The 14,518-nt window shown below is 44.7% G+C and overlaps 1 protein-coding gene across 2 annotated transcripts in view; it reads left to right on the top strand.

The window, feature by feature from the left end:
- Positions 1-14,518, top strand: part of MAPT (microtubule associated protein tau) — a 1,161,691-nt gene that overhangs the window by 228,197 nt on the left and 918,976 nt on the right. For both annotated transcript variants that reach the window (XM_086923799.1, XM_086923798.1), the window contains exon 2: positions 7,608-7,821. In XM_086923799.1, coding sequence (XP_086779925.1) covers positions 7,653-7,821 — 169 coding nt within the window. In that variant the 5' untranslated portion in view covers positions 7,608-7,652. The remainder of the gene's footprint in view (positions 1-7,607; positions 7,822-14,518) is intronic.

The raw sequence follows: 14,518 nt of genomic DNA, 5'->3' as shown, positions 1-14,518 counted from the left end.
CGTCGAGAACTCTTTCGACGTCGTCCAGGCTACAGGAGGCTAGGAAAAAGAGAAGACGCATTTACTATGCACCATACTCGAAGTACTTGAGAATGTATTCTCCATCTTCAGGTCTTCATCCAGCTTTTACACAACCTACGCCACCTCCTCTGCTACCTCCACCACAGGTGCCAGTTACAACACAGAGATCAAAGTCTAGATCGCTCCACCATTCTAGGCACCATCATCAGTGTGAAAAATCTGGGTATCCTGGTTGTTGTTATCCTTACCTATAAGGAACAGGTTAACAAGGTAATTTCTACCTCCTTCTTCATGCTTTGCATTATCAGAAAGATAGCACAGTTTTTGCCTTCTTTTATATATTGTCCGCCATGATCCTCTGCCTTGTAATCTCCAGGATTGACTGTTGCAACGGCCTCTATGTTAACCTTCCAAAGGCTCAGTTGAAAAAACTACAAATTCTACAAAATTCAGCAGCTAGACTGCTAATGAAAATTCCTAGATTCGGATGTATGACATGACAACGCGGGCTTTTACCCGGCACTGCCATTACAACGCTGCTTTTACAACGCAAGTCGTTACAACGACTTGCGCTGTAGGCACTGGACTGTGGAATAGTTTAATTTTCTATTCCAATTCCAGCCCACGTTACAGTAGGGAAGGTGTTGGTATAGAAAATTAAACTATTCCTTTTCCAACAGCACCCTCCAGCGCAAGTCGTTGTAACGACTTGCGTTGTAAAAGCAGCATCGTAATGGCAGCGCGGGGTAATGCCTGCGTTGTCAGGGCTCTTTACCCTAGATTCCAGTCGACTGCACATGCTCTGGTTAGATTGCATTGATTGACTGTTTGGCAAATAATTCTCTTTAATGCGCTTTGCCAGCCTTCCTGAGGGAGAAAATCTGCAGGTATGTGCCCAACAGGACCTTTCAGATCAAGTTAGGCTTTCTTTCTGGGGTGGCAGAAGCTTTTTGGTCTGCACTACCCAAATCTGGAACAAGCTTTTTTTGGCAACTCAATCAGCCCCCTCTCTCCAGAGTTTCTGCAAGCTTCTCAAAACCTGGCTTTTTACTCAAAAATTATCTTATTCCCTCTGTCCTCCTTTCTTCAGCACCGAGCCACTTCAGGGTATTTGTTCCGCTTTATAAACTTCAATTATATCAAATCTTAGCTCACACCATACTTCGGCTTCTAGACGCTCCCATCGTCATCATCACTCACTCTCTTGGACAAGATCTTCTACGTCTACTGGACGTTATTTACCAACATTGTCTGATTCTCCACCTACACGTATTTCAACAGAGGATGATGTCACCACATTCCAAGAAGTCCTTGTGAGAGTAGCAACAAATCTCAATATTCTTTTGTCGACTCCAAAATCAACGACAATTTAGGAGACCTTGCAACGGGGTAGGGAGTCAGGTTTAATCTCTTTCTTGGTGTGACACACAGCACAGTTATGGGTGTGCACAGATAAACTGGTAATAAGACGGGCCCCATTCGCCATGGACTTTCATTTCTGGGATCTTCCTGCATTCCTGGAGCAAACTATTTCAGTTTACATGACCATATGGCACGATGGGGGCTTTGACACCTTAGGGGATCCCTCCCCCAGAGAGGAATTCATCTCCTGTGAGGCGACCCGGGATGCTTTTGCTTTGGGGCCGGGGCACGTCTTTGAGTGTGGCAGCCTTTCAGTAATCACTGGGGACATCTGCACCTCGTTTCCAGCAACCCCGCCCACGTCCCATACTTTTTGGGCCCTGCTGGAGATGGGTTGGTGGGCGGTATCTGGTCACACACTTATATAGGGCCCTGCTGGGGGGCGGGATCCCTTTCCCGTAATGACGGCCTGGAGTGGAGAATTGGGCATTGAGATAGAGGATTTGCCGTTGTGTGTGCGGATTGGTTCGCCCTATTGAAGTAATGCTAGATGAAAGCTTACTCACTTTCACTATCTCCGTCAAACATATATGACACTCTGCAGGTTATACAGGATTGATCCCTCTGTGCCCCAAAGATGCCTTCAATGCAGTTATCCCACAGCGTCCTTTTTGTACTTTCCCTGGCAATGTCCCTTGATGCGTGCACTCTGGGACTGAGTGGTCCTAAGGGTGACTGTGGTGATTCCTTATCCTCTAGACCCTGTCATGTGCTTATTGGGGGGAAATCCGCAGGGGTAAGGATCAGAAAATGTCTTTTAAGTTTCTACTCCTTTTGGTTGTGACCAAGTGTTGTATGTCAATTACTTGGATAGGCACGGCTGGCCCAAGCCTGGAGCGTTAGAAGCATGATGTGGTGAAATGTGCAGTGGCTGAGGACGTGAGATTGACAATGCAGGACGGACGATAAACTGTGCGAAGATCTTGACATTTGGGTGGACTGTTGTCTACCTTCACATGTTTACGCACTTCTAATTGTTTCTTTGACTGTCTGTGGACTTCTGTGACTAGCTTTTACATGTCATGCGATTAGTCACGAAGTGTAGTGCAACTCTGGAACTGTACCTTTCTGTACCAAGGTTTTATATGGCATTTGCTTTGATAACTTCTTGTTGTTAATCTTTATGCCTTCTGTCTTTCTTATTACACCTAACAAAAGGTTCAGGAAGAGAGGTCAAATGGATTATCTAACTTCATTCATACAGTTGAAACAAAATGGAAAGAAGAAGCCTATATATACATTAATTCAGAGAAGAATTTTATAAATTTCAAAAGCAGTTGTAGTTTATTCCATATATTAAAAGTTAAAAAGGAACAATTGCGCTCGAGACAAAAATGTTGGTGAACAAAAAAACAAACATATCACAAACCAAACACGTGGCTTAACAGAAAAACATTACGTGTGTAAAGGAACAACACAAACAAGAATAATGTGTCCTTCAAAAATTATGGCCAGAAGAAGCGTCGACGGCGTTTCGACCGCTGAATTATTGTACGGTCATCATCAGGACATGAGTTCGCTTGAGCGTTACACAGCTTTATAAGAGAAGACTGGCCAATCACAAATTGATGGCTGTCAAAATAGTTCCAGCTTGTAGAAAACAAATTTTCAAAGCAACACACCGTGTCCACAATTTCAGTTCAATCAATAGATGGCATCCAAAATCCACCAACTAGTACACCAAATCAATTGGCGGTGTAAATGTTCAGCAAACACCTAGCGACCCGAAGTAGCCTCAACGGAATGCTACTATCCTGAACCTTTTGTTAGGTGTAATAATTGTCTGTCCCTGGTTCAGGGTTGTTGAACAACCCCTGTGGTTTGTTTATGATTCTGTCTTTTTTAATCATTAAAGAATGTTTTAAAAAAAACTAGAAAGGATCTGATGCCAGGTTCATAGGTACAACAGTAAAGAAAGAGAGAGTGCCATCTATCCGGGAAAAGTGTCATCTCCTGGCAAGCCACTAATCCTACAGCAAGACAGATACATTTGTAGGCTCCATGTTATCTTATATCTACAATGTCCCGAATGGAAGGCTGCACTTGACACCCCTGCACCAGTGCCTAGATGATCAATGGTGTCAGAAGGAGAAGGATTGAGAAGACAGACTAAAGGCCGGATTTCAAGTTTTGTGGGCAGGGTACTTACTATGTTGTAAACCCTTGGTCTGCCATCGACATTTAGAGATGAGCAGATCTTAAGTTTTGCATCTGCAGAGCCATTGTTGGCTCCGCTGATGGTAAAACTCCACTGAAGGCCAACGAAGTAGGTATTTATGATGGACAGCGTAATATATTTGTTTTCCTCGCCCGTCACTGCCAGGAAAAACCTGGCTGTGAGGGACAGAAAAAAAATAAACCCCACACTGAGGGAGACATCTCCCAGGCAGATGGATTATTATTTTTTCGTTTTTCTGAAACAAACATATGCTTTAGTAGTTGATTTCTAAAAAATCAAAAAATAATAACATTCGGTGAACAGCCATCAAAAATGTCCACAAAACATTTTGTACATTGAAAGGAACTACCTTGTCAGCAGTTCCTTTCATTATGCAGAGGTGACTGTTGGACCAGCGGTCATCTCTATATTTGACCGGCAGTTATCTATCAGATTGGAGTGAGGTATTATTCTCCGCCACCTTGATGAACATAGTACCGTCTACAAACGACGGGGGCTCTGTTGACACAAAACTTAACGTCTAGCCATCTCTAAATGAGGTGGATGGACTGGGGTTTAATGGACAGGGTACTACATCGCTTTCACAACAGAGTTAGCAGTCCACCAAACTGTAATTCGGGTCCTAAGTCTAAATACTCTAGCAAACCAATTTCTCCGATGGTGGTCGCTTCCAAAAAGTGATAATGTTACAGTCAAAGACGCACCTCTTGTCAGGATGAAAGGCTCATCTAGCTCATTCATCTATACAGAGACGAAGATTGTAAAAAAAAAAAGCTCATATCAATTAAGCCACCTGGACCTGAAAGAAGCTCATCTGGATCTCAAGGCTTTTTTTTCTAACCCTGTAGAAGAAAAGAGTTCTGATTCAAACCTGCAACACCACCACCACCATGCTTTGCCTCATTAAACAAGGATCAAGGCTTGCCCCGGGACATCTGGGAACCTCTCACATCGTAACTTCTGAAAGAAACAATAAGTATCACCGACGCCAGCCTGGCAAACGAGCAAATTAATTGCCAAACGGAGGCTGCTGGATCCCAGATGATCAAAGTGGCCCTCCAGATCACCTGCTGTGTAATTCTTTGTACCTCTCATGTTGATGCCATATCTAATGTACTGTGTCCCACACTCGAAACCTAGCATCCATTTTGTACTTTATGCACAGTATCATTGAAATTTTGTACTGTAAATGAAATGCCCACCAAGTATTGTTGGTACTGTAATACTAAAAATGCCAATAAAAAGACCCCCCCCCCCAAAGGATAACGGCTGCTGTTCACTATAGCATTGTTGATTTGGTATTGGACCCTGGACATGAATCTCCCGCTAACAGCAATGCACATCACAAAGACGATGAATAAGCAGACAGACTTCCTCTGTCCATATTACCAGGAAAGTCACAAGTGGGTCCTGGGCAACAAAGTCGTAAAATATGCCTTTAAACACTGTATTTAGGTCTCTTTGCAACTACCCTAAACAGAGACTTCACTACCAGTTTACTAGAACAGAGATCAGTAGGCTATATCATTTTGATGTGTAGTGCAAGAGGATTTCTTTTCGCCTTTCCCCCAATCCCTGTCATACCCTCTATGGCAGTGAAACTACGAAGATCTCCAATGAACATGATCATAATAGGCAAGAGTAGCTGCAGCAGTGGTGGTACCCAGACATTTTGCACATGTCTAACTGGGCACCAAAACACTTTCATGCAATCCCAATCTGTTGGCCAGACGATGAGAGTAAATACAACACAGAGCTTAACCTTATTGAATTTGGCAGCAGGGCTTCTGATGTTGAACAACGTGGACATCAAAATCTTCCTACAGCATGTACAGAGCTTTTAAAGGAAGTGAAATGTCCGTACACAAGAATATGTTATTTATTAAAATGGAAAAGATTCAGCCTTTGGTCTCAGAAAAACAGGTTTGAGCATGTATCTTGTCAGGACATAAACATGTATCTGGCGAAAGTTGTAGTTATTACAGATTTTTTCGAAGAACTCAAGAAAGTGTATCCACCAATCAGAAGACCATTTTCGCCATGGGAACTGATCAAAAACAATAAGCCCTCACTTTGAGCAGATTCACAAGGCAACACTGTAGCATCATTCCTGGAAAGCAGCATTTCTAGCTGCCATTTCCTGTGCTTGAAGTTTGTGTGATTCAGGCTTTCTTGTTTGTAGACCCCTTACTGTATTCCATACTAAAAAGAATGATGATCAGAACACATTAGCAGCTCCTCCACTATGGCAGAGAGCATTGCCCCACTGCCCTTGTAGCAGTGCAATTAAAAAAATAAAATGATAATAACAGAAGTCATTATTATTTTATTTTTAGGATCCGCCAGGTTAGGACAGGACTTGTCTCCCATGATGTGGGGGAGGAGAAGTCGCGACAGGCATGGTTCGCGGGTGGGGGACAGGGTTGTTGCGCGGGGAGGGGGGTTGTGGGGAAGTTTGCACGCGCCGGGGTTTAATAAAAAAAAAACTTACCTCAAGGCCTGGTCCCGCGTCTTCTCGGCTTCTGCCTCTGACATAAACAGGAAGCAGGCAGCCAGGCTCCCTCCCCATAACCAATCACAGCACTGCAAGCAATGTTGTGATTTGTTGGGACGGCGCCCAGCCCAAGGATTATTGGATGGGCATGCTCTCCATCCAGGTTGTAATGCTTCCTACACGGAGAAGGGCAGAGTGCGCATGATTGGTATAGGCGGCCTCAGAGGGCCGACCAAACAGTCTTTGCGCACTCAGGAGTGGGTAGACCACACCTCCAAATGCTGAAAACATTATGCCCAGTATGCTTTGTGTGTTGTCAAAAGTCTAACTATGACAAAGGCAAGTGCAAGGTCTTTAACTCGTTTAGACTTTGTGCCTTTGTGTATTTTCTCCGTTTGTTCCATCTCACTTTTTTTTTTGAATCAGGTTTGAATGCTTTGGTATGGTGAGCTGGTATCATGGAGCCAGTTTTAGGAAATATTTTTCCCACAAGGCTTTGTGCATAACATGAAGCGCCTTGAATTTGATTGCTGGCTGCAGCACAAGACTCCCACTGTGGAACGCTCGAATGGGGTTGGGCAATCCTGCTTCTGAGGTCTGGTCATAGTTTTGCCGCTTTCTTCTGTCTTTGTAACTTCAGTATATGCTGTTTGGTAGCCCAGCATACTCTGTGTTGCAAAAGTCCAAGCAAGGCAGAACCAAGACCTTGATTAGGTCTATGTTCGTTTTTAATTGGAGTAGTGATATGACTTTTATGTGTGGGTTTAGCTGGTTGTTTGTACACTTCGCCGTAGAAACGTGGACCAGAATCGGAAATACAGCAGAGAATTCTTCACCTTTTGTCCTGTGGATGGGTGTTTCCCAGAGGTAAGTGGTAGGCATTGTGACAGTTAGCGTCATATCAATAGTACTTCCAGTTTTTCCGAGTTAGACAAATGAAGGTTCCTTTCATCTAGAGATATACATGCTTAAGGCATAGAGTTACCTGAGTAAATGTCTTGCACTTAATGAAGAAAGATAGCCTACGCAAGAACCCCAACTTCTCATCTGTATGTAGAGGTTCCAAGCCACCATTACACTTGGGATTCAACAAGTCACTCTTTCATGGTACAGTGTTTCTGGCTAATTACACTGAGTGTTCAAACAAGCTTCCTTTCCTAGACCCAAGTTATGGAACCAAGCCTCAGTTTGTTTTGGTTACTTTGATGCATTAAATAGGGTGTTGTGCTGTGAGCATCTTCTATCACAGTTTCAGTCTGAATTTTACCCTCGATTGCCTGTCTGCTTTCTGCCCCTGTGGGTGAACCTCGTTTTCACTTGGTGCAGAGGGCAGTTGAGATGGGAAAGATGCATAGTGAGCAAGAAGCAAGTTTCATCTCAAGATAATGAGATAAAGCATTCCTCCACAAGAGGTGGAATAAGATAGAGCATGTGCTCAGCTGAAATAATAAATTATATTGCGTTTAACTTTTTTTCTTCTTTTATTTCCAGGCTGATATTTCCACAAAAAAAGCTGAGCAGCAGCAGAATTACAGCATGATGGATGATAATTCTGGGAGTCAAGCTCAGCAGATCAATTCAGGAGAACATTATCAGTTAGGAAATGGGGAGTCTCTCCGGAAGGACATTACAGTACCATCTGCCTACACCCAGCAGAATTATGAAGACCATAGAGAAAGTGGTCAAATAAATCAGTATGGAGTCGGTAAGTCGTTTGAAGGACAACTATATAAAAGATTGAATGTCTCAACCTATTATAAATGTGAAGCACCATTTCCAAGCCTGTGCTGAGTCACGTGTGTGTGTGTGTGTATATATATATATATATATATATATATATATATATATATATATATATATATATATAAAACGCTATAGTTAAATGACTGCAAACTAAACCCCCTTAAATTCCCTATATATGGTTATCCCAAAAGCCATAACTCGCACATCAGCCATTCAAACCATAACACTCACACCAAATGCAATACTCATCAATACACAATATTTATACTTATTTATTTATAAGTAAGTGTACCTAGCAGCAAAGCATCATATATCTGTCACATCGCTGCCCAGTGTTACCTGCAACTGTCCACACCATGCACACACTGGGCATTTTTTTCATGCCATGCCCAACTTATGGCCTGGACTGCGCTAATTGTACTGTGATTAGTCACCTAGTGTTCTTTGGTAAATTGGTAGCATTAGTCCGGAAAGGTAGCTTTGTAGTTGTTGAGTACAGCAGCAGGTGAAAGCTGTCAAATTTGGTATTTTGTCTCCTGATGTTTAGCTGATTCTGAGAAAAGAACCTTGAGCAAGCCTATGAATTACATTTCCCAGATGGTGGATTGTACAGAGAACTATATTAGAGGTTCGCGATCTAAGATAAAGTAGAAGTCTTTCCTGTATTGTCCATTCTTGTTTAAAGTATATATCAAGGAGCCACAAGGACAAGATGCATTGCAGTGTATTCGTTCCATATTTTATGGCATATGCTTTGCCCACTTGTTCACTATTTTTGTCCCTGAGCTCTGCTTCTTGCAGATAGATTCCATTTGTATCCTTCAAGGAGGTTTTTTTACCTTCGTGTTTTTAGTTCTAACTGGAGTTCGTTTCCCCAACTTGTGGTACAAAACACTGAAGGCTCCACAGAAACTGATGGAGCAGAATAACGGTGTGCTTTATTCCAAGCCTCCAACAAACTTGGAGAGTGCAAAATACAAAAAAAAGAAAGCAGATTAAAATGTTTCGGCTGAACGCCTTCCACTGGGCCTAGTTTGCCATCATGATAGACATCATGTAGTCCTTCATCATTTTCATTGACCCAGGAAACATTAGAATGTTCAGTACCCGACATTGTGACCCATCTCTGCCTTCATTTTATCTCATTACCATTCACCAATATCCCATAGTGATAAGTTCCATTGAATACACCAATTAGGCAATATTAAATACCTTCAGACATAATTTAAAAGAGCAATTTTTTCTTTACCTTTTTCAAATTTGAACTACATATCTTTCTTATGCCCATTTTCTATGTCTGTGTCCTTTTATCCATCCTACCATTCCCCTAATACATTGTGGGGAATACATCATTCATGGTACAACTTCATGTCGTCATGACGAGAGTTTTCAACACAGTCAGTTACTTTCAGGGTCTGCATAGCTTACTACAATTTTCCACTACCTTCATTAGTGGGTGGAATCTGCAACAGTTAATCCAAATATCAGAAATGTACATCTGCAATTTACTATACAGTCGGCATATTCAGAGTTAGGTATGTGTAACATTTTCATAATTGATCTCCTTGCACATTACATCCATAAAATCAAAAAGGTGTTTATCAGGTTACATTTATAAGTGATGTGTGGCCATCCAATGATGAGATCTGCATGATATATATTGCACATTCTTCAAAGTGCATTTAAGGCTAAGTCCGTATTTCAGCTATCCATTCAGCTATTCCACATACACCCTTCATAGAGTATCATCTATTACTGGTTATGATCACTATATTACATTGATAATGTGAAGTGCTTATTATTACATGATAACATCAATGTATATGTATTGCACATTTCTCTTTATGTAGACAATCGCACTAAAGTGACATGTGCCCGTTACAAGGACCCATCTGCGTTATATGTACTGCACATTGTCCTTAGCATCATCATGTCCCGGTTCAGGCTATTTGTGCAAATATGCATACTCCTCTCCACACTGAGGGGTACAGCCATGAGTGTAATCACAGTACATATAGCAATTTCATGATGTGTGCTCAAAACAACCAACAACAGACTTGTTCGGATGGTTTGGGGGAACAGTTGCGGGAAAATACTGCCAAATAGGACATTTATTTAAATCTTGTATCCAATACTAAATTACAGCACAAGTGAATAAATGGTCAGTGGTGAAGGGTGAGACATCCCCCAACCAAGAGCGTGCCAGGAGGCGCGATTGCAGAGTGGTAGAGAAAGGGGGCATGGCCTGCGACCACCTCTCAGCAATCCCTCCAGCCAAGAGGGCACCAGGAGGCGCAATTGCAGACTAGTGGAGAAAGGGGGCATGGCCTATCTATCAGACCTCAGCAATCCTGCTGTGTGGGACTTACTGGAGGTAACAAGTGGGGTAGTTGGCCCACAAGGACATCCTTGGGCCAACTGCCTCTCTTTCTCCACTACACTCCAGACGCGCCTCCTGGCGCACTACTGGTTGGGGGATGAAGTCCACTTTACTCCAGAGGGACATTGGGGGCCAAGAGGCCCTTCTGCACCTCTTGTATGTCCTACGAAGCAGGATTCCGGAGAGCTGGTTGGAGGCCAAGCCCATTTTCTCCACCACTCTGCAAACAGGACTGCTAGTTAAAAAACCTTAGAAATTCACTGTAAAAACCAAAGGTTTCAGGACGTTATAGTTAGGCATTTAAAAAAACCTTAGAACTTTACTGAAAAAACATATGTTTCAGGGACATTATAGTTAGGAAGTAGCATTTAGAAAACAGTAGCTGCCGATGGTGGGAGTGTTGCAGGACTGGGTGTGTGTAAAGCAGGATGGGGGCGGGGGGAGTAAACTATGAAATGCAGCGCGCGCAATGAAATTCATTTTATTTATTTATTTGTTTACTAACTGACTGTTTGGCCGTATGCCGTAGTTTACTACCTCCACCCTGCTCCTCCCCCACCCCGCCCTGCAGCACTCCCACTACCGGCGGCTACTGTTAGAAAACCTTAGAAATGAACGGAAAAAAACAGGTTACAGGAATGTTATAGTTAGGCTGACATTTCACTTGTACAAATCCTGTGAAATTCAGCCGTTATAGTTAGCTGAGCTAACTGTAACTTGCACCCCCGCAATGCACTGCTGATGAGGTCACATATTACATTACTCATGACATGGCCAGTGACATCACTGATGACATTTCAAATGAGAGTGCAACTTACTCTTGGACGTCACCACCGACCTCCTGGAAAGACTAAATAACATCCGCCTCAAAAAGATCGTCACCCACCCCACACACAGAGCAGAACACATGCTAGACCCTGTCTTCAGATCCAGCGACAGAATCAGATATAGCCACACATCAGAACTCACCTGTTTGGACCACGCCATCGTACACTTCCCCCGCTCCGGCCCACCACCCCCCCATCCTTCCCTGCTCTCCCTCCTGCAGCTAACACAGCAACAATGGACAGACACTCTCAGCACCTCTAACCCCAACAGTACTACCAACCTTGACCAATCAGCCGAGAACTTTAAAACCTGGATCACCAACGTTGCCAATGAAGCTGCCCCCTCCATACCACCCAAGGTGCACAGAACCACAAAACGATCCAGCTGGTACACGCCAGAACTCTCCACGGCTAAAAATACGTGTAAGCAACAAGAAAGCAGATGGCAAACCAGCAAGGACAAAACCGACCGAGCTGATCAAACAACTATCATAACCACCTCAAAGCCGCAAGAAAAAGGAGGCCGTCATACGTTGCATCAAAACCAGTGCCAACCAAACCAAGGAATTCTTCACTATCATCAGAGAGTTCTCATGACCCTCAGCAACAGAAAACACAATCCCTCCATCACACAAATTCTGCGACTCCTTCGCCTACAACTTACACAACAAGATAGTAACCATATAGACAAACTTCTAACCCTAACCCTCCATAATTCTCAGCAATCCATCAATCACAACTAATAACCATACGCTCACCTCGTGCGAACACGCAGCACACCAACTACCACCAACCTGATGAAATCCATCCACTCAAGGGCACCCACCGACCCCTACCCCTATCGGCTCGTCAACCTCAGAAGCAACAAGATCAACCACCAGCTCTCCAACATCCTCAACGCAATTACATCCACCTTCCCCGACGCATGGAAACACATAGAGGTCAGGCCCCTCCTCAAGAAACCGTCAGCAGGATCCAAAGATCTCCAGATCTGTGGTCCCATCTCCCTCCTCCCTTTCCCCGCCAAAGTTCTGGAGAAGCTCATCAACCTCCAACTCACCGATCATCTGGAGAAAAGCAAGCTACTAGACCCATCCCAATTAGGCTTCACAACCAACCACAGCACTGAGAGCCCAAACTCTCACGAAAACTCCAGCCCATCCAGAACACAGCAGCCAGACTCATCATCGACCTCCACAGACAGATGCACATCACCCCACATCTCAGGAAGCTCCATTCGCTACCAGTCGTGAAGAGATGTCAGTTCAAGCTGCACACCCACGCTTTCAAGGCACTACAAAATGAAGGACCTTTGTACCTCAACAAACAAGTGAACTTCCACCCAACCTACCAGGGAACTCCGTTCTAGATCCTTCTCTCTAGCAGCTACCCAGCGCATCCATCAGGACAACAGGGGAGGTCGCTCCTTCTCGCACCTGGTGGACCTCAAGACCTGGATGTTCAACCATTAGGAACTGGCAGCTGAGTCCCTCAGTAGGTCCCCACAATGCCTCGAGACCCTCACAGGTGAAGCAGCCGTCCCAAACAAAACAGAGCAACAAATGACATCTGAGCCCTACTCAACAGAGGGAAAACTGCCGCCTTCATCCTCCTAGACCTCTCCGCAGCCTCCAACCCCTTCTCCCACCACATACTCATCCAGGGACTTTGCCAGATCTGAATCATAAATGATGCGCACATATGGATAGTGTCCTTTCTCACAGGACCCACCCAGACAGTCTATCTCCTCTCTTCACCTCGCACCCCAAACACACCATTCTGCAGATTACCCAAAGGTTCACCCCTCAGCCCCACCCTCTTCAACATCTACATGACACCACTTGCAGACCTTGTCAGATCACACAACATCATCTCATACGCCGATGACACCCAGCTTGTCCTGTCTCCCTCAGCGAACACCACCCAGACAAAGACCAACTTCCACAATTGCTTAAAGAACGTAGCAACACGTATGAAAGACAACTGCCTCAAACTGAACACAGACAAGACGTAAGTCCTGAATTTTGGCAGACACACCGCCCTCTGGAATGACTCCTGGTGGCCGATGGAGCTTGGACCCACACCCACACTGAAAGACCATGCCCGCAACCTTGGCATCGCACTATCAATCAATCAATTAGGGGTTTATAAAGCACAGATACTCACCTTGAGGGTGTCAAGGTCCCGAGGGGCTGCTGATCCGTGTTGACGCCGGGGTTCAGTCGAAGAGCCAGGTCTTGAGATCCTCCCTGGAGCTGTAGAACTGCTGCTAGGGCCTGTTGGGTGTAGCAACGGTGTCTAGCTGGTACGTGGAATGAGAAGCGGTGGTCCAGATATGCTTGTCCTGCGTCATGGAAGGCTTTGTAGGCAAGTGTGAGGAGCTTGAAAGTGATTCTTTTGTTGACTAGGAGCCAGTGGATGAGCTTGAAAGTGATTCTTTTGTTGATAGGGAGTCAGTGGAGTTCTTAAAGGTGATGTGGCTGCAGCAAGGATGTTGAGGACCAGTCTGGCTGCAGCATTTTGAACGTTTTGTAGTTTCGTGATGAGTTTCTGAGTGACACTGGTGAAGTGCACGTTGCTGTATTTGAGTCTGCTGCTGATCAATGCATGGGTGACCTTTCTGGATTCCGTGGGGATCCATCTGAACTTCTTTCGAAGCAGGCCGAGCAGGTGTAAGCATGATGAGGATACAGTGTTCATCATTGTGAGAGAGGAATCCAAGATTTTGTGCATGGTCTGTGGGGGTGGATCCTCGTGCAGCGGGCCACCAGGTGTCGGACCAAGCTGAGGGGGTGGGTCCTAAGATGAGTACTTCGGTCTTGTCCGAGTTGAGTTTGAGGCAACTGTCTTTCATCCGGGTGGCAATGGCTTTCATCCCGCTGTGGGAGTTGATTCTTTTCGGCTGTGGGTTCGTTGGCGAAGGAGGGAATCAGCTGGGTGTCATCGGCGTAGGAGACAGTGTTAGTCTGTTGTTACTGATGATGGCTGCGAGGGGGGCCATGTAGATGTTCAAGAAGGTGGGGTTCAGAGACAAGCCATGGGGCACTCTGCAGATGAGAGGAACGGAGGTAGTCTGACTGCTGTGTTCGACCCGTGAGGAAGGAGTGGATTCAGTCCAGGGCCTTTTTGTGAATGCTTGTGCCGTGATGTCTCGTGATTAGGGTGCAGTGGGAGACGGTAGCGAAGTCGGCTGAGAGGTCCAGAAGGATGAGGGCTGCAGTTTCACCCTGGTCGAGGAGGGAGCTCGGTGCTGTGGTTGCTTCAGAAGCCAGATTGAGAGATGTCAGGAAGTGCTTTACTTTGATGAGTTTGGAGAGTTGGGCGTTGATGGCTTTTTCAATGACCTTGGCTGGGAAGGGGAGCAGGCGGATGGATTCTTCATCAGGGGGTTGATCTCGAAGTGTTTCCAGTTGCTGAGAAAGGTGGCATCTCAGTGGAGCAGTTGATGATGT

This window comes from Lissotriton vulgaris, chromosome 5, assembly GCF_964263255.1.
Source record: "Lissotriton vulgaris chromosome 5, aLisVul1.2, whole genome shotgun sequence".
NCBI classification, from domain to species: Eukaryota; Metazoa; Chordata; class Amphibia; order Caudata; family Salamandridae; genus Lissotriton; species Lissotriton vulgaris.
Note: the sequence above shows the minus strand (reverse complement) of the source record. Positions and strands in the feature narration are given on the sequence as shown.